The sequence below is a fragment of the Crassostrea angulata genome, chromosome 6, assembly GCF_025612915.1.
Source record: "Crassostrea angulata isolate pt1a10 chromosome 6, ASM2561291v2, whole genome shotgun sequence".
Lineage (NCBI taxonomy): Eukaryota > Metazoa > Mollusca > Bivalvia > Ostreida > Ostreidae > Magallana > Magallana angulata.
In genome coordinates this window covers 12,524,677-12,542,056 of record NC_069116.1, presented here as the reverse complement: position 1 = coordinate 12,542,056, position 17,380 = coordinate 12,524,677, and the positions used below count along the sequence as shown (strand labels likewise).

Sequence of the window (17,380 nt, the reverse complement as noted above, 5' to 3'; positions counted from 1 at the left end):
TCCTACATAAATAGGGGTATAATTACCTCAATCATGAAGCCTCCATAATTAAATACCAGGTAAGCATATGTATTGTTTCAAATGTTAACACTGTTAAAATAAACAGGCATTTGGAAGTTTACAGTACAATTAATACTTTATTGCTGTTTGACAGTACAACCTCTTGTTTCCTCTTGTACATTGAGTATTGTAAAAAAGCTCCCACTCAACAACAAACAGGAGTAAACATATGCACAAAATGATATTAATGATATAGTATATATATATATGATAAAATGATATATATTGGTTCAGGTGTATAGAAATATTATGTAGAAACAAAAATTGAAGCAAGTTTGAAAGTATATAATACTATATAGTAACTCCATGAATGTAACAAAAAATGTCGATACTTTTATTCACATACATAATGCACTATCATTAATGGAAAGGACTGTGGGAACCCGTGTATATTCTGTGAAATCATTTAAATTCGTGGGGCCAATTTTCGTGGATCGTTGGTTTTTTGCTTATTCGTGGGGATGTAATTTCTTGGATGTGTTGGTTTTCAGTTTTAATAACTATTACAAAACTTGTTTTCGTGGGGGAGGACTACCCACGAAAATTGAGCCGTCACAAATTCTAATGATTCCACAGTATCACACAGGTGAAGTGTATATATCACAGGTGTATATATATCATGGGTGAACTGTATATATATCACACAAGTGTATATATATATATATCACACATGTAAAGTTCCTTTCTTTAACCTTGATTGCTATTAACTCAGAACAACTGACTTTTAACATTGCATTCCCAAGTACATATATACAATTTCTGCCTGGAAGTAGAAAAAAATACTATAATTTACCATAAATATATTAGTATATTGCAAGTATAATTCAATATATGACTTTGTAAAATATAACTTCATGTTTATATATGGGCACATTTCAAAACAATACAAATTTTGATATTATCAATAATATTTACTACCTATAAATGTACTAAGGATAGAAAAATCTCTTAGAAAACATATAAATGTTACTACATCACAGTATATTTTATCTATTTTACATCACAATATAGGCATTTTGGCACAATTTTATTTGTGGTCTAGTGTACAAGTATGAAAAAGTTTTAAGGTAAGACAGTGTGTGTAGAGTCCATCAAATTACACCTGATTTTGTTTACGTATTATTACTAATGATAAAAAAAAGTATAACTTTTCAGTGCCAAAGTAACTTCCCTTCGTTCCCTTGGAAAATTTGAAATAGTTTTTGAGTTAATTAAAACGAAAAGAATCGGAAATTTGCATCACTCACAAGATGTATACTAGTACATATCCACCTGCTGACTTAATATGACACTAAATCGCATTACCGTGGTATATTCTAGATATGGATTTCGTTATACAACAAGAAATGCATATTTTTTTAAACACCATATGTTTAGATATTAATTGTAAAAACAGAAATAAAAAAAAAATGTACAGATGAAATAGTCATGACTGATGTAATTTGTGCAATCTGTTACTGGCATTTTGATTACAATTAAAAGAATATTTATACTCATTGACTTAGAAAAACTTGGAACAGGCTCATGTCACTATATACATGTAACATTTCATCAGAGTCAAAGATTTTTTTTACAATTAACAAAATCAATATTTCAGACTCTAAATGTTGTACCTGGTACAAAATAATGATCTCTCAAAGTACATGTACCAGGTACCTAGACTATCCGTTAGGATTTCGCTGTACTGTTATATACACATGAATGTACCTGTATTTCCTGTAAAAAGCATAACTAGAAAATCCTTCATAGATTTGCAGTACATAAAACGTACTAGCTTAAAGACATTTCTAGACAAAAATACTGATGCGAATTCTCCTGATGTGTAAAGAAACACTTGTTTGCCAGTCAATAGCACTCTAACAAAATCTAGGAAGCACAAAATGCAGTAAAGAAAAGCACTTGGAAGCAATGTTTCAACTGTAAATGGACAAATTTTGATATACGGCTTGATATGAGCTTAAATATACATATCCTATATAAATGTGATAATTAGGGACATCCCTGAAATGATCAAAACTTTGCTCAATATATATTGAGTTATATCCATGTGCAGGGCAAACCCAAAAAGAAGTACATGTCAATATTCCTCATTATTCTCTCAAAACATTTTTTAACCATGATAGGTAGCCCCATCTTTGACAATCAAGATGCAAAAAGATTTTCAGATGTCAAATAACAACAAAACATATCAAAAATCTACATAGACTTATGAAATCATCTATAACATTGGCAACATAAATGACAATTACTTATCACACAGCTGGTTTATAATGATTTTTAAAAATATTTGTGGTTATCATTGAAATAACCGCACCATTAACAAAATTTGCATATGTAAAAAAAATTTTTAATTTCATATCAAAAACGTGACAAATGGGCGGAGCCTCTAACAAAGATATGACATCAGTATTCAACTGACCAATCACATCACTAGGACGACTGCCAATCAGTGAAGGAATGCCTCCCCATCCTCCATTTCCTTGCTTTTCTCTGGCTTGTCCTGTTTCTCCTTAGAACCTTTCCTCATGAAGGTCCAGGGGGCACTAAGTCGACTACGATTTGATTTATTGCTCTGTGTTGATATGCTCTCGCGAGGGCTCTGCATGCGTAATGGGGTGTTGGGGGTTCCCGGGGCTGATCGGGAGGTGTCGTGATCCTGAGAGAGGTTTGGGGTGACTAGTTTGAGCTCTAAGTGATTGCCGCACTGTCTGACAAGGGCCACAACCTCTTCATGTTTTGCCCATTTTGTGTCCTTTTCACCTACTGCTACCACTAAGTCTCCAACTTTGAGTTTTCCAATCTAAAATCAAACATAGAAAAATTTATTTATGAATTAATACTTTCAAATACAGTAAGTTGAAAAAAACAATATCTTTAAAACTTTCATGTATATAATAACTTTGATTTTGACATATTTCATTGCATGTATGAATATATATGATTTTCATGGATTTCTGTACAAATTAACGGACAGCCTATCAGAGAGTTTTGTTTTCCCTTACCTCTGCAACACTTCCTGGCTCCATCTCTGCCACCCTCACAGGGGCATCTCCACGGACGCTAAACCCGAATCCTTGGTCCGGGTTACGATCCAGAGTTACTGTTCTTGGTGCAGACCACTCATTTTTAGCATTAAATATAGTGATGGGACCCTTAAATTTAAAAATTAAATTTAACTCATACCTATACACATGAAAAAAGAACAAGATCTATGAAGGTAAATACATGAAATACAAAAGGCAATCCTTCAAAATAGTAGTTCAGAGGACATTGTTATACCAGTCGTTTGAAGATATCCACCACACTAATATTTCTGAACTCAGGGGAGATCGGAGACACATTCTGAGTAGTTTTGGGGTTTATTATAGGGAACATTAAGATCTCTGTGAAATCATCCTCCTCTTCTAAAGAGGAAAACTTTTCCAAGCACCTGTATCAAAAAATCGTTTTAGTTATTTCTATGAACAACTAGCATGCTTCAATTACAAGTAACACAGCTCTGCTTTATCATATTTGATAAACAAACAAACTTTGTCATTTCACATTTTATTTTTATTTCCTTTTTTACCTGTCATGAGCTTTTTTCAGAATTTCCTGAAATGTGTCAATTTTCCGAAGCTGTTTACACAAGTCGTGTAATCGCATTGCTTCTTCATGGCAGTTTAGGGCTCCTTTTAAATGGGCCTTTCCTACAAAACAGATGAAACATTATTATCAAGTGAAGTCCTATGGACCTTTCTCTGTACTGTAAACTGTTCTCAAGTACATTTACTTTAAACCAACTATTACCAGTACTAGTATTTGCGACAACTTTGTTTCGCAATTTACTGGAGATGGTTCGCACCAGCAAATTTTCCTGATCAAGATGTACATAATCTGGAGATTATAATACCATAGGTATTTGAGGACTAATTTGTGGTGAGAAATATTTGTGTCAGTGAGGGCAGATGCTCTTACGTACCTTGCAAAAATTTCTCCACACAAATAAAAGTTGGTTATCATATATATGAGAGCAGTACTGACCGAGCGTGATCCTGTCCTCCTGAGTTTGAGGGACGCTGAGTCTGTTGTTCTCTGTGTCCACTTCTTTGGTGTTCTGTAAAGCATCCATGAACTCAGACAAAGACTGACTGTCATTCTCATCTAGGGAATAAAATCACCATGAGGTAGAGACAAACAGATTTCAACCATAATTACATGCATCTTCCCTTCTCTGGATAGCATTGTTATGGCAGTTACAGACTATAACAGCCAACTAGAGTTTTGTAAATTTTTTGTTTTTGTAACATTTCCAGAAGTTACCCATACAAAGTAATGATTTACTGTGGAATCATTAGATTTCGTAGTGGCTCAATTTTCGTGGAATTCGTAGGTACCTCTCATCCACGAAATAACATCCTCCACAAATTGATAAATTAGGGTAATGAAGTCATAATTCCTTTTGTAGATATATGAGAATACACGAAATTACGTCCCCAAGAACCTGTAAAATTTAAGCCATCCTCGAAAATTGGTCCCCACGAAATTTAATGATTCCACAGTACTCATTATTTAAATTTTATTTTTAACCAGGCTTTGTGGATTTTAAGAATTTTGAGCTGACATGATTTAAGAGTTCCTTCCAAGGGGACTCACACTCACCTGCAAACTCTATGATAGCAGTGGCCATATGAGTGTGAGCAAGGGCCATGTAATACTGTGCTTTAACTGTTGCCATGGAAACCCATGAGTAGGGGATGTAATCCTTGACCGGCTCTGCAGTCATAAGTAACTTTGTGTCGTCATACATCTGTGAAACCTGTGCACATAAAAGAAAACCAAACATTGAATAGGACTGCATGTACACAGCAACACTTAGAAATAGAAACAAGCAAGTCTATCATTTTTTCAGACATAAAGTGAAGAAATAACAAAAGTTTACTTATGTTTATACACAATAAAATGCATGCTTATATGATCTAACCTCTTAGCTTTTTTGCTTAGTGAAAAGGAATGGGCTGCGTTTTACAAAGAACTCAATTAAGACAAAGTCATAAATATTTTCAGTCTTGTGGAATGATCTTTGGCGAACAAAATTTATATAAAACCATTAATTTACCATTATTTTGATTTCTATAATTATGTTTTACAGCATTTAAATATTGATTACTTATTGATTAGCCCTGGAACATTGGACACATTAAATGGTAATGAATGAAGATTACATTTCCATGATGCATTTGAATTCCCTCTATCAGAGCACATGCTTACCACAACTGCTTCCTGTGCTGCTCGAACATTACTCAGAAGTCCATTGTTACTGTTGCTGCCGAGGACTTTACACTCAAACACACATTCCTGAGCCTGACTCTGTTTACAATGAATGAAGAATCATTACATGTAACAGAATAATAGAAAATATATAACGGTATACATGATCTCTAAACATACTGTAATAGTGGTTATTTACGTGTGGAGGAAATTTACACTAGTTATGCGGTAATCATAAAAACTGCCTAAAATACCCCCACACGTTATGATAAAAAATCAAAACTCAACACTCATAAGCAAATTTAATACACACCCGTATTGTTTGACAATAAAAAATGCATACCTAACCACCAGTGAAATAACCACTTTTACAGCAGGTCAATATACAAGTAACTTTGTATTTAAAACAGAGAGATGAGTGGAGTTATTGGGCTGATTTTGAATGCACTGTGTGGTATGTCACGGTTCTTTGGGGGTACTGACCATCATGAGCTGGATGAGCATGGTGAGAGTGTGGGGCTGCATGTCCATGCTGGGGGCGTTAGTGAAGTGATTGTGTAGGTAACGGAACGTCCCCGCCGCTTTCTGGAAATAACTGATGGCATCCTGTATCCCAGCATGACTTGTTCTGTCCTAAAACAATAATTATAAATGATTTTCAATTAAATAATCATATAAGACAGTGTTTCCTTGAGTATTAGTTGATGTAAAAAGATCACAAATAGCAAAATAAAGATATTCACTCAATTATTTAGTTACCGGTAATTCCTTTACTGTTATAAATGATTGTGTACTATTTTGTTCTCAATAAAATTCCTATTGTTTAAAGATTCTCAGAGGTATGTGACCTTGTGCCAACTGATTACCTGTTTACACCCTATCTGTGTGTATAAAGCACCAATATTGAACAAAACACTGCCTTTCTCAAACCCCATTGTCTTCTGAGTTTTTGGTACACCAGTAAGGGAGTCATACCTAAAAAATTAACAACAGGTATATAAACTTAACAAAGAATTGATTCTGTGTCACATTAATTGCTTTACAAAAGAAATCGAACATATCTATAACAGCTGATCTCAACACAATGATAAACTGTCCCTGCTGATGGCAAGACCTTCTTTTGAAAATTTGAACCAATCCTGAAGTTTGACATAAAATCATTATCTAACATAGAGTACACCAAATTTTACTGATTGCTATTGTTTGCAATACACAATGTAGAAGCTGCTTTCTATAACACAAAAGTATCACTGTTTGGTAACTTTAGTGATATAGATTGCCTGTTAGCTAGTGGCTAGCTAGCCTGAAAACCTCATTAGCTTGATAGAGTGCTAGATGTGTAAGCCAGAGGACCTGGGTTAAACCCCGCAGCAGAGACTGTCTCTGTAACAATAGTTTTATACACGCTCAGATACCAGTACTCAACATGTTGTTTTACATACCAATGGAAGTGAGCACCAAGAACTCGGTCTGGGGGGAAGAATCGTTTTTCTATGAAGTGTAGCTGGTTAAAATATTCAATCAAAAGGTCCACACCTGACTCATTTCTCTGAGGTGTCCGCATGTCCTATAAATCAACAAACACAAAAATTATGGGTACTGCAGAGTTTTACAATGTTTCATTGCCAATGATATCTGATACTGCATAATCATCATTGTATGTGGTCACTTAATGTTTGTAGACTTGGTGTAACCATTTACATTTGAATTTACACCTCCATGAACTTGCTGCATATATTACAATTTTAAGCAAAAAAGTGATTTATTTTGCAAAAATTGTTACTCAAAACATACTGTCCCAGGGAACTAGTAATTTACAAATAGATTTCAAATACCAGTCTAGAAGAAATTATCAATACCTTATTATCAGCATCACATTTACCTGTGTACCTGTGTATTGAGTATCAAATTTACCTGTCTGAGGTCACAGAGTTCCTGGATTTCTCTCTCATACTGAGTTCCATCCTCGCTATAGTGTTCCAAAATGAAGTCCTAGAAATAAAGAAAATATAATTAAAAGTCTATCCAAGCATGGTAAATGGTGTACGGCATATTTTAGGTATGAATTGAGTAATAATTTCCTCTTTTTTTACAACTTATAGGGAAACTATCAATAAAAAGTAATCCTCATTCATTGGCAAGAAGTAAAACAACTGACCATCATTTTGTTGAAGCTTTATATATGAAATTTCTTTTTCGTTTCTCTTTTTACTTGACACGTTTATTTGTATTCAAGGATTTTCATTTTTACTATAATTCAGCCATATCCAACTGTAAGAATCATTCTAATGCAGTGTGTTTATAGCATGTTTTAAAATTTTGTACATATCAAGTATGTAGGTATAAGTATGTGCATGTACTAGCCTTGATGGGGACGGCTAAATCACACTCCGTGGTCTCCTTCAGACCCAAGGGGATCATGGGAACATTGTGAAGCCCACTGCAATTACAACAATTTGATATTTAGAAAAAACAGTGAAACATTTCTACTTTCATTACACATTTTAAACTTGTTATCAGTGAACTAATAAAATTGAAGGTACATGTAGATAATTATGATGCCTATCTATTAAGATTTATATTTAATAAACATTCATTTTGAACCCTGAAATATCTCCCTTTTTTCAAAAGGAAGTCTAGAATAATACTCATAGCAATGAATAACATGTTTCATTAATGATGAATCAAGCTATTATTACTTATTATGAAATCTTATTTGAAATGCCACAAATATTTCCTTACTAAGCTTTTGATTACAACGTAAAATAATGACACCTCCCTCATTCACACACCCTTCAGGTGAATTCACATCGAGTGTAGTGTACTAACAACCATCACGCTCCACTGACCAAATTTACACCTATTTTATGGCTAGGGCCGTTAACAGGATATAGCATAATTGTCGCTATCATTGATTCATATTATTAGGACTAGACACCCAATTCCCTGTCCGAGCACTGAGCGATTTAAAAAAAATGTCAATTTAAATATCTGAGTGAATAACCTAAGACTAGCAGAATGAAAGTCCCAAACTGAAGTATTCATTGAAAATATGAATAGATTATTCAGTATCCTGAGGTCATAGTACTTCTCTGTGAAAAGTATGCCAGGTGATTCACTTTTAAATCTTGAGGCCGCTATTTACCACAGCTGAAAAGCCTTACCAAATGTCTATTTAGTGAAACTACCTTAAAAGCTCTCAATTTCCTTTCTTGGCATAATTAATTTTCTCATTTCATCTCCATCCCTTAACCTCAAGAGATAAAAGAAAGATGAATTACGGTAAATTTCCATATTTGGAAATGGAATGCTTCGTGGTACTTTAAAGTGGTTGCAATTAAAATTCCATACAATGTTTTCTAATTTGCATGTTAACTTGGGTTTGCACACATTTTTAAAGGGAAAACAAAATTATGGCAAATATTTGAGGCTCAAAACAGTTGTTGACAATTAAATAACAGAAAAAAATCATAAATGAATACCAATCACAGAATCTTTCAAATCTAGTACAGGTATGGGAGCATTGTACATATGAGCTATAGACATCGCATTATCCAAAGTTTTCAGATCATTACTTATTGAATTCTCGTTTACATATTTAAAACATCAATTTAATAAATGGCATTGTAACTTATATTAGTATACACAAGCACTACCACGGCTAGTTATCTTGTCTTTTTAACGACTGCCATCTGAGCAGTAGTTTTGGGAATTTACTGTTTGTATTTTATATTTTCATGGCACATGTTTTGGCATGCATACATCCAGCCACTGTTTCTTTATCTCACTGAGGAGACAGACTAAATAGCTCACAGTTTTTTATTACCCCTGCATGTAAATGTACCTTCCTAGACTGATGGCAATACAATATGACAACTGTACTTATGGATGTGTACTATGTGATAATAAGCTACTAACTACTAGAATGTTCTTATTTATAGGTACATGTATTGCCTTCTACTGTATTTAAAATCTGCACAAACAATTTTATATTATATGTACCGTATTTCAAACAACAATATTCCTAAATAAGTACATATATATAAAATATGTTGTGTCTCCATGCCAGGCATTTCCAATACATCATTGTAAGAATTAAACTTGGCCTTGTTCATGGTATAATAATTTCATGGTCAAGATAAAATTATGCTACATCATACTAGGTGTCAGATTTTGAGGTTCTGTGACAACTTGACGAATGGTTGGTCTCTGTATCACGACATTGAGATCGACACCTCTATAACTGGCCCTCATTAAGAGGCTACAATAAGACACCATCATAAGTTGTTCTCATAAAGAAGCAACAATAAGACACTAACTGCATGACCCTCAAATAAACAGGCAAGATCTGCCTTAAAGGGGAACCTAACCCCCCAAACCCAGGTAGAAACACAAAACAAATCAACAAGCACCAGCCATATTACATCTCAGAACCATGATAAATCCTGCAGTTATGTAAGAGCCGGGCAGTGGTCATAAATCTGCATAAAATACCACCTGCTACGAAAAAAAATTCACAAGCTTATGTATTTGACGCCTGCTCAAAATGAATGTACATTTCATTGTTAATGTTTCAATTAACTCTAACCTAAAGCAATTTAAAAGTAATCGTTTTCTAAATATGATTAGTAAAAGTTAATTCTGATTATGTAATAGGTATTTCAAACGAAGAGTATCAACTAGACTGCGCAGTGTGTGCTATCAGTATCTACCGGTACGTGTGTACACATTAAGGTATCTACATACATCTGGTACATATATCTTCAGCAGGTGTTCCACATCTTCTATTAACCCAGATATTTGCATGTAAATCTCTGGCAAGCTCTACATGTACCTGATTATTTTGAGACGGTAATTATTCATGACCTGAAAATAATAAGTGAACCTACATTCAATTCTTCAGACCTTCATTAGAAATGTAATTACATGTATATGGGCTGGAACACTTCATTGAACTAAATATGAAAATAAAAATGATCTAAATATAATATGCTTAAATATAGGCCAAAAATAAAACCAAGAGAAATTACCCCATTTACTCAGTGCATGCGATTATGTGAAGAGAAGACCAGCTACAATGCATGCGGTAAGGAATTCTATTTGGCGACTAAGATTGTATAATAATTCGCAGGTATCGTGCAGTCAACATTTAGATTGCATAAACAGCAGAGGTCCTAGGGCCTCTGGAGAAAGATAAATCAATACAGACATACCACTTGTTGAGTCCTTGGCTATGACGGACAATGCAATGCAAGTGACAACTAAATATACCTGCATACGTTCACCGACAGAAAATATTCATCTCTTAAAAAGCTAAACAAAGATTTTATTCTTCTTGAAGTTTTAAATCTCTAGGATTTGAGTGAAGTTTATTGCATATGGCTATAAATTGTCCTAACAAATAAATGTAAAACTGTATATTGATTCCGTAAGGAAAAATTCTCTTTTTTTAAAGCTGATTTCTATGCATCAACAATGACTGAACAAAACCGCATTATGTCTGTCTACAGAGAGAAATGTCACTGAATAAAAAGGTTCAGGAATTTAAAGATTTCTTACTAACTCAGCACAAACACAAGAAAGCTACACTTAATAATCGCAAAACTAACAAAGAAAATCTACTGAAGCTTGACTCAGTGGAAACCAGTGATGGAGTTTGATCAAATGTAAGGCTGGAGTTCCCAGAGCAGTGTAAGGTTGGAGTTCCCAGAAGGAAGTGAGGTCTCTCTGCTCACTGGTCTATCAAAGACATGATGATGAATCTGTCCACAACAAATCCACCAATCTCTGTCATTTACTGTTATGAACAGGACAATTTACCTTTTGACCCTTTCTAGCTAAGGAATCTCACTCTCATTTCTAACTACATTGTACATGTAGTTGTATAGGAAGATTACGGTTAATTTCAATCTAGCAAAGCATTTCAAATTGTATCCCTTCATCTACCTAAAAGATAAGAATTATGGAGGACACTTGGCTAGCAATATAGACGATTAGCTCCTTAAAACACATATTGCACCACAAAAAGGTTTTTATCCTTTCTTTAACTTCCGTTTGATAATTTTTTACTTCTGAACTTATCTATATGTATACACAAAATTGGAAATAAACTATTATTATTATTATACATTATTTTGAAGGCACTGGATTCCATTAAATCATGCAAAGACAAAATAAGGAAGCTACCGAAATCATCATAAAGTTCATGATCCTTCCATCTTCCTTAATTACAGTAAAATGCATCCTCTGATGCATAAATGAAGAACATAAACTTAAAATGTTCATACTAAAAGCAGAATTTAACAGTTCTCTATTTAAGGTCTTTCGACTGTTGCATGACGTCATTGGGAGCATTTCGGAATATTTTACCATTATCGGTTATAATAATAGTTTTATGTGATGCATGGTTTTGCCAATTTTTCTTGATTTAACTTGTGTTTTAGACATTTTAAGCTGCGTAAAGTAAAATGACACTAATGTTGTACATAGGAAAAGTCGACAGATACTACAATTCATAATTTTTTACCCGTGAAGGTAAACATTTCTTAGCAGATTTCGACAGGAGATATAATGAGTTACAAATGTACCAATTTTCAGTGAGTTTGCACCATTATTTCAAAAGTTATAGACCTTTTTTTGCTAAACTGTACTTATTTATGGTTGAAAAATTGTATCAAAATTCACTCTAAATGTGATGGCTTTCATACTGGCAAGTTTAAATGGCCTTTAAATGTTAAAAATTACATAAAATAAAGGATTGCGATTAATTTCTTTTAAAAATTGCTTTATCACATAGAAATCAGTAAAAAAAATGTGATCTTTGATTGGAGAACAGCCGTCGCTATAATTGCCCTTAGAGTGTACCTGTGTTAGCTCCTACAGCATGAACAAAATATTTGCAACATACCAATATTTAAGTTCAGTTTGAATGTTTACATATTAATCTTCAGATTTAAACAAATATTACACAGATTTAACCATAAAAACATCAAGGGTGGAGAAGCCTTAATGGTGTTTTATCATCATGCGTAATTGCTTTTTTGTGATGCCTTAACACTATTAGTTTCATTGCAGGGTTTGTGTACAAAGAAAGGGAGAAAATATCTTGAATAAAACCAGGATTTGAACCACAGCCTTCAAGCTCCACCATCAGAACACTCTGGTAGCAAAGATGATGAATTCCTTACAACATGTGTCACAAAACAGTGTTTGTCCTTTCATTACATACATGCAAGACATATATTACTTGTCCATACTTAAACAATCTTATTGTCTACAGCCATTGTATCATGTTGATACAACTAAGTCTTTGTATAATGTAGACACATAATATTAGCTTTATAATCATGTGTATCATGCTGTTTGGTCATTTTGACACCCTGGCAGGACATATGTACCATGTAGATATAACGATGCTTACTTTTCATGCTGGTACACCAGAACATCACTGTTCAGATCGGAGAGTTCCTCCTTCAGTAGCTGAATGTTGGAGTTGAAAAAGGACAACTCGACGGCTACCAACTCCTTCAGTCGTTTGTTGCCAGTGGCTCTGAAATTAGAAGCAGAAAACTTGTATACTGGAAGCTTATGGTAATTTAGGCACCAAACTCAAAGGCATAATCTAATTAAGATTTTCGTCATAGAATTTCTGTCTCAATAAACAGGTTACTTGATAATCATACTGTTTCTATGTAGGTAAATTTTCACTTCTATACCACAAACTGTGATTCAATATGCCAGTACCCTACCAGTGTTTAAAGTCCCAAAAGTCGGACTGCTGAGCAAGCAATTTTTTTTTTGCATAATAGTACTGTAGATTTATGAACGACCTGTTGAGGCATTCATTGTATCAATTATTAATATTTAATTATGCAAACTGCTCTCACACACGAATCCCTATGTGGCAGTGTGTGCCAGTGTAGCAGAGTCACAAATGTCACTTGGAAGAAGTACCACACAGAACCGGCATACCGCTGGCCGGTAATTACAAACTACATATCTTAGACTACGAAATCTCTTGTTTCTTTATTTCACCGGCATTGACAATAAAAGCCAAAAATTCATCATAATAAAGTAAAAAAAAACTTTTTTCCAAAACAAAACAACTCTAATTTAATTATGCATAAACATTTCAAAAGTGTCTTTTAATATCACCTTTCAGGTCAAAGTCATCGAGGATTTCCTTGAATACTTTAATTGAGTCTTGCATAATAGTGTATAAGATAGCTACATCAGAGCTAGATTATATAGAAACAATTACACTCAGGTAGAGAATATACCTGTACAAATTCTCTGCTCCATTCCGCATACGAAGTTCTCGATTAATTTGATCGTTGACCTTGGATCTCCGAGACTGAAGTTTGCCTCTAGCTGTGGAAATGAGTGGATCTGAACCCTGTAAAAACATTATAGACAATGTAACTAATAATTATAGGGCGATCAACAAAAACAGGCTCTACAGCCCTTGAGTTAACCAAGCTCAGAGCCGGCTAGGTAATGGCTTGATGGTTTGTAATACCTGAATCTCTGTTTGTGCAGAGCTTACAACAAAACAAACTCTGCTCTTTTAATTGAACTTCCCAAAGATTGCAGTAATTAACATATCTTCAAACTGTCAGAAATGGGATAGTGCCAAATGCAATAAAAATTAGGAAGATGGTGCTGATGCCTTTGAAAGCTGTGCATGTAGACCTATAGGCTTTCAAAATAAAAGATGGGGAAACAATTTGTGTGTGTGTTTATGTTGCCAAAATTACAGGGCAGAAAAAATTCTAAAGTAAAATCCGGCCTCAGGAAAGTAAACAATCTTGGATGTGTATCTTGTGATAATGAAATAAATCACTGATCTTCTGGTACTGGGTGATTTTGCTGCAATAAAACCTCCCACAATGTGGTCAAATTCAAGCAGAGCTCTGGACATGGCAGATTTTATCATATGACCATTTACATATAAAGTTGTTCATCAGAAAAGCACTTTACATGGCAAACTATTTTGTGAGCATTTGATATGTTTTATACCATTGAAAATTAAAAGCAACTTTCATTTGGCTTTCAGAGTTAAAACTTTAAGCATCAAAGAGAAGTATATGCAGTATTAAACTATAATTCATCATTCAGTTTTAATGTGAATAAAACAAAGCATATGCTCCAATATTTGGTTTTCAAATATACAAGTCTCGACAAAGCACCCATTCTTCAGATTAGCAGGACAGCCATTTAAAGGTAAACGAAACCCTGACCCAACATTATTCTGTCAATAATTATCACTTGTCTAAGGAATCCCCCATGTGCACTTATATGGGTCTTTAAGCCATTGTATTGACAGTATCTAACAGTTATCTGTCTGAGATATCTGGGGCTCATTGACTTCTAAACAAACCTCTTAGCATTCAATAACATCTCTATAATCTGAAAGTTAAAATGGGGTATTCTCTTTCAAATCCATGACAAGTTGTAGGGGAAAAAAGGTTCTGTTTTTCTATGTGTTTGTATCACTTAGGCGAGACATGCATTGTTGTTGAGAGAGAGAGAGAGAGAGAGAGAGAGAGAGAGAGAGAGAGAGAGAGAGAGAGAGAGAGAGAGAGATGGTACAGTCACTCAGTCAGGTGTATTCTAATCAGATTAAGGAAGTTTTGATAAATCAGGAAGTATAAATCCAATCATCATCAGGTAAACAAGTCACCCCTTCCTTTAATTCAATTCAAGAGTTTAAAATAGCTGTAAAAGCCTTGATGCTTTGAAAGATTTTCTCATGATAAAACTGTCATCAAATTTCCTCCATCAGGAAAATACACATGTACACAAACATCAAATGTGAGTTTTTTAATTTATGGGATAAAAAGCAAGATCTTACATTACTTTTATAAAATAAGTAAGAATGCTGATTAGATTCTATTCTCAACAAGCATAAGGGAGAGGCCAAATTAAATTAGAGAACTTGTGCCCAATCCCTATTGCATATAAGGGAAATAAAAATATGTTCACATCAAAAAATATAAACTGAAGATAGAAATATACAATGGCATAGAAAACAGCTAAAACCTATTTTACTGTAAAAACGTATCTACCTTTCCGTTCATGTTGGCGGCCTACAGATCACTACCTTGACTTGAGAAATTTGTAAGATTTTCAGGTATCTAACTACGTTTTACAGAATTCCATAACACAAGCTAGTCTCCGTGTAAAACTTGGCCCCTCTAAATTCTTTATGGATTACTGGGATACAGATAAAATAACAATGGCAGCTGGGGTAGCCCATTTTACCTTTTTATCAAAACTTTTTTTTAAACCTTTTGAACCCAAAAGGTGCAAACATCATGGAAACAATGGGGTTCACACCCCTCTAATGTTACCCTGAAAGACGGAGTATATCTTGTGTTTTTCCACATTTAAATATCCAACATCAAAAAGCCATAGATCTTTCTTTGATTATGCAATGTGGTAATTGAATTTTCATTTTTTTTTTTTTACTTCAATGCATGTGTACAAATGGAACTTGGGAAAACTCTTCAGTGAAAGAGAAATAAATGAATATAAGTCTTGTAACAGCCATTTTTATATATTATTTTTTTTCGGTAGATGTAAAATACTCTAAGTTATATCTATCACACTAAGATATCTCAAACAGCTTTAAATATCAAATAAATCAAAGATAAAACAGGCATAAAAATATCTGTATAAATAAAGATAACAAGCTCCAATTAAGGTTTTCTCTTTTTTCCTTTTTTTTCTTCCTCTTTCTCTCTGTTCTTTGTATTAATTCTTTCTCTCCTTTTCATGTTTTAAATGAAAAGCTTCAATATCATAGCTGATTATTCATTACAGATACATGTAACAATATAAAGCCCTATAATTTGGGCTTGTTGTAAATCCAGTTACAAAAAAAAATTCTTCAGGATTAATTATTATACTTGGGAAAAGAACCTTTCTAATTGTATCATAATACTTATTCATGATTATCAGTTCATTTTGGGTCTTGACCCATGCTAACATTGCTTTGCCCGCATCTGTTTGGTACAGTCATAGTTTAATTGGTAAACCTTCAGGGCAACTGCAGTACTGCTCTTTTGCAGGGAAAATTGACATTATAAAGTTTTGTAAAAGTCTGAGGTAAGGTCAATTGTACTAAAACTTTACCAAACTATAATAAATTTGCCCTGCAAAAGTGCAGTACCAAAGTTGATACAAATAAAAGTAGCATTAAGTACAGTTAATGCACAGAGAGCACACTTCCATTAAAACTGTAATTTTCTATAAACTTTCAAAAGACATAAATTAATGATTAAAAGTTTATCAAAACTGGTGTACTTGTACACTTAAGACAGTACAGTAAAAAAAAATAATAGAAAAAATGTATAGTCTTTTCATGTTTATCAACTGAAGTTCAACTGGCCATTAAACAGATACTATTTCCATTTCAAATTCCACTTTTATCTCAATTGTTATGCAAATATTGTCAATTTAATAAAAATATCTATTGCAATGATAGCTAGGAGAGAGTCAGTCTATGTACAATGGAATACTTTTAGTTGTTAATTCTACTCTATAGACTCTTTCAGTGGTTTTTACTTTTACAAATTATAATGACATTTTACAAAAATATGTACAATGTATCCTTATAAACACGATATGCATACACATGTAAACACAAAATTCAAGTGCCCGGGACTGTAGGCCTGTGACTGTGGTAGTTATTTTCGATCCATGAAATTGCCATATTCTCTTCCCCCAAAACCAACATCATAGTACGTAATGTGCATAACTGAATTTACTCTATGAGGTAAACTATACCATGTTAACCGCAATGTATTACCTTTCTTCTGCCTTTGAGGGCCTCGTTGGCCGTAAATCCATTTGTATGTGTGACACTCATTCTCCAAGAGTATCATTTAGACGGTCTAAACATTCTAACAAGTTTGAAAGTTTTCACTCCATATCCTCCTCAACATTCCCATACTTTTTAGATAACCTCTGACCGCTGTGCATGACGTCACATGCCAGAGGGAGCAGTTATTATTCTAAAAATTCTTGACTCGCTTGACAAAAATTCAATATTCTGTCTTAAAACAAT

General features: G+C 33.8%; 1 protein-coding gene across 1 annotated transcript; it reads right to left on the bottom strand.

Annotated features, from left to right (window-relative positions):
* Window positions 1-116: 116 nt before the first annotated feature.
* On the bottom strand, window positions 117-17,284 carry LOC128188646 (rhophilin-2-B-like). Its single transcript, XM_052859820.1, has 15 exons — window positions 17,123-17,284; window positions 13,590-13,705; window positions 12,731-12,859; window positions 7,675-7,750; window positions 7,225-7,302; window positions 6,753-6,877; window positions 6,177-6,285; window positions 5,794-5,943; window positions 5,311-5,409; window positions 4,702-4,858; window positions 4,084-4,203; window positions 3,629-3,749; window positions 3,340-3,490; window positions 3,063-3,212; window positions 117-2,860 (listed from the first exon to the last, which is right to left on the bottom strand). The coding sequence occupies exons 1-15, from the start codon at window positions 17,180-17,182 to the stop codon at window positions 2,507-2,509; spliced, it is 1,995 nt and encodes a 664-aa protein (XP_052715780.1). The 5' UTR covers window positions 17,183-17,284; the 3' UTR covers window positions 117-2,506.
* Window positions 17,285-17,380: the final 96 nt, after the last annotated feature.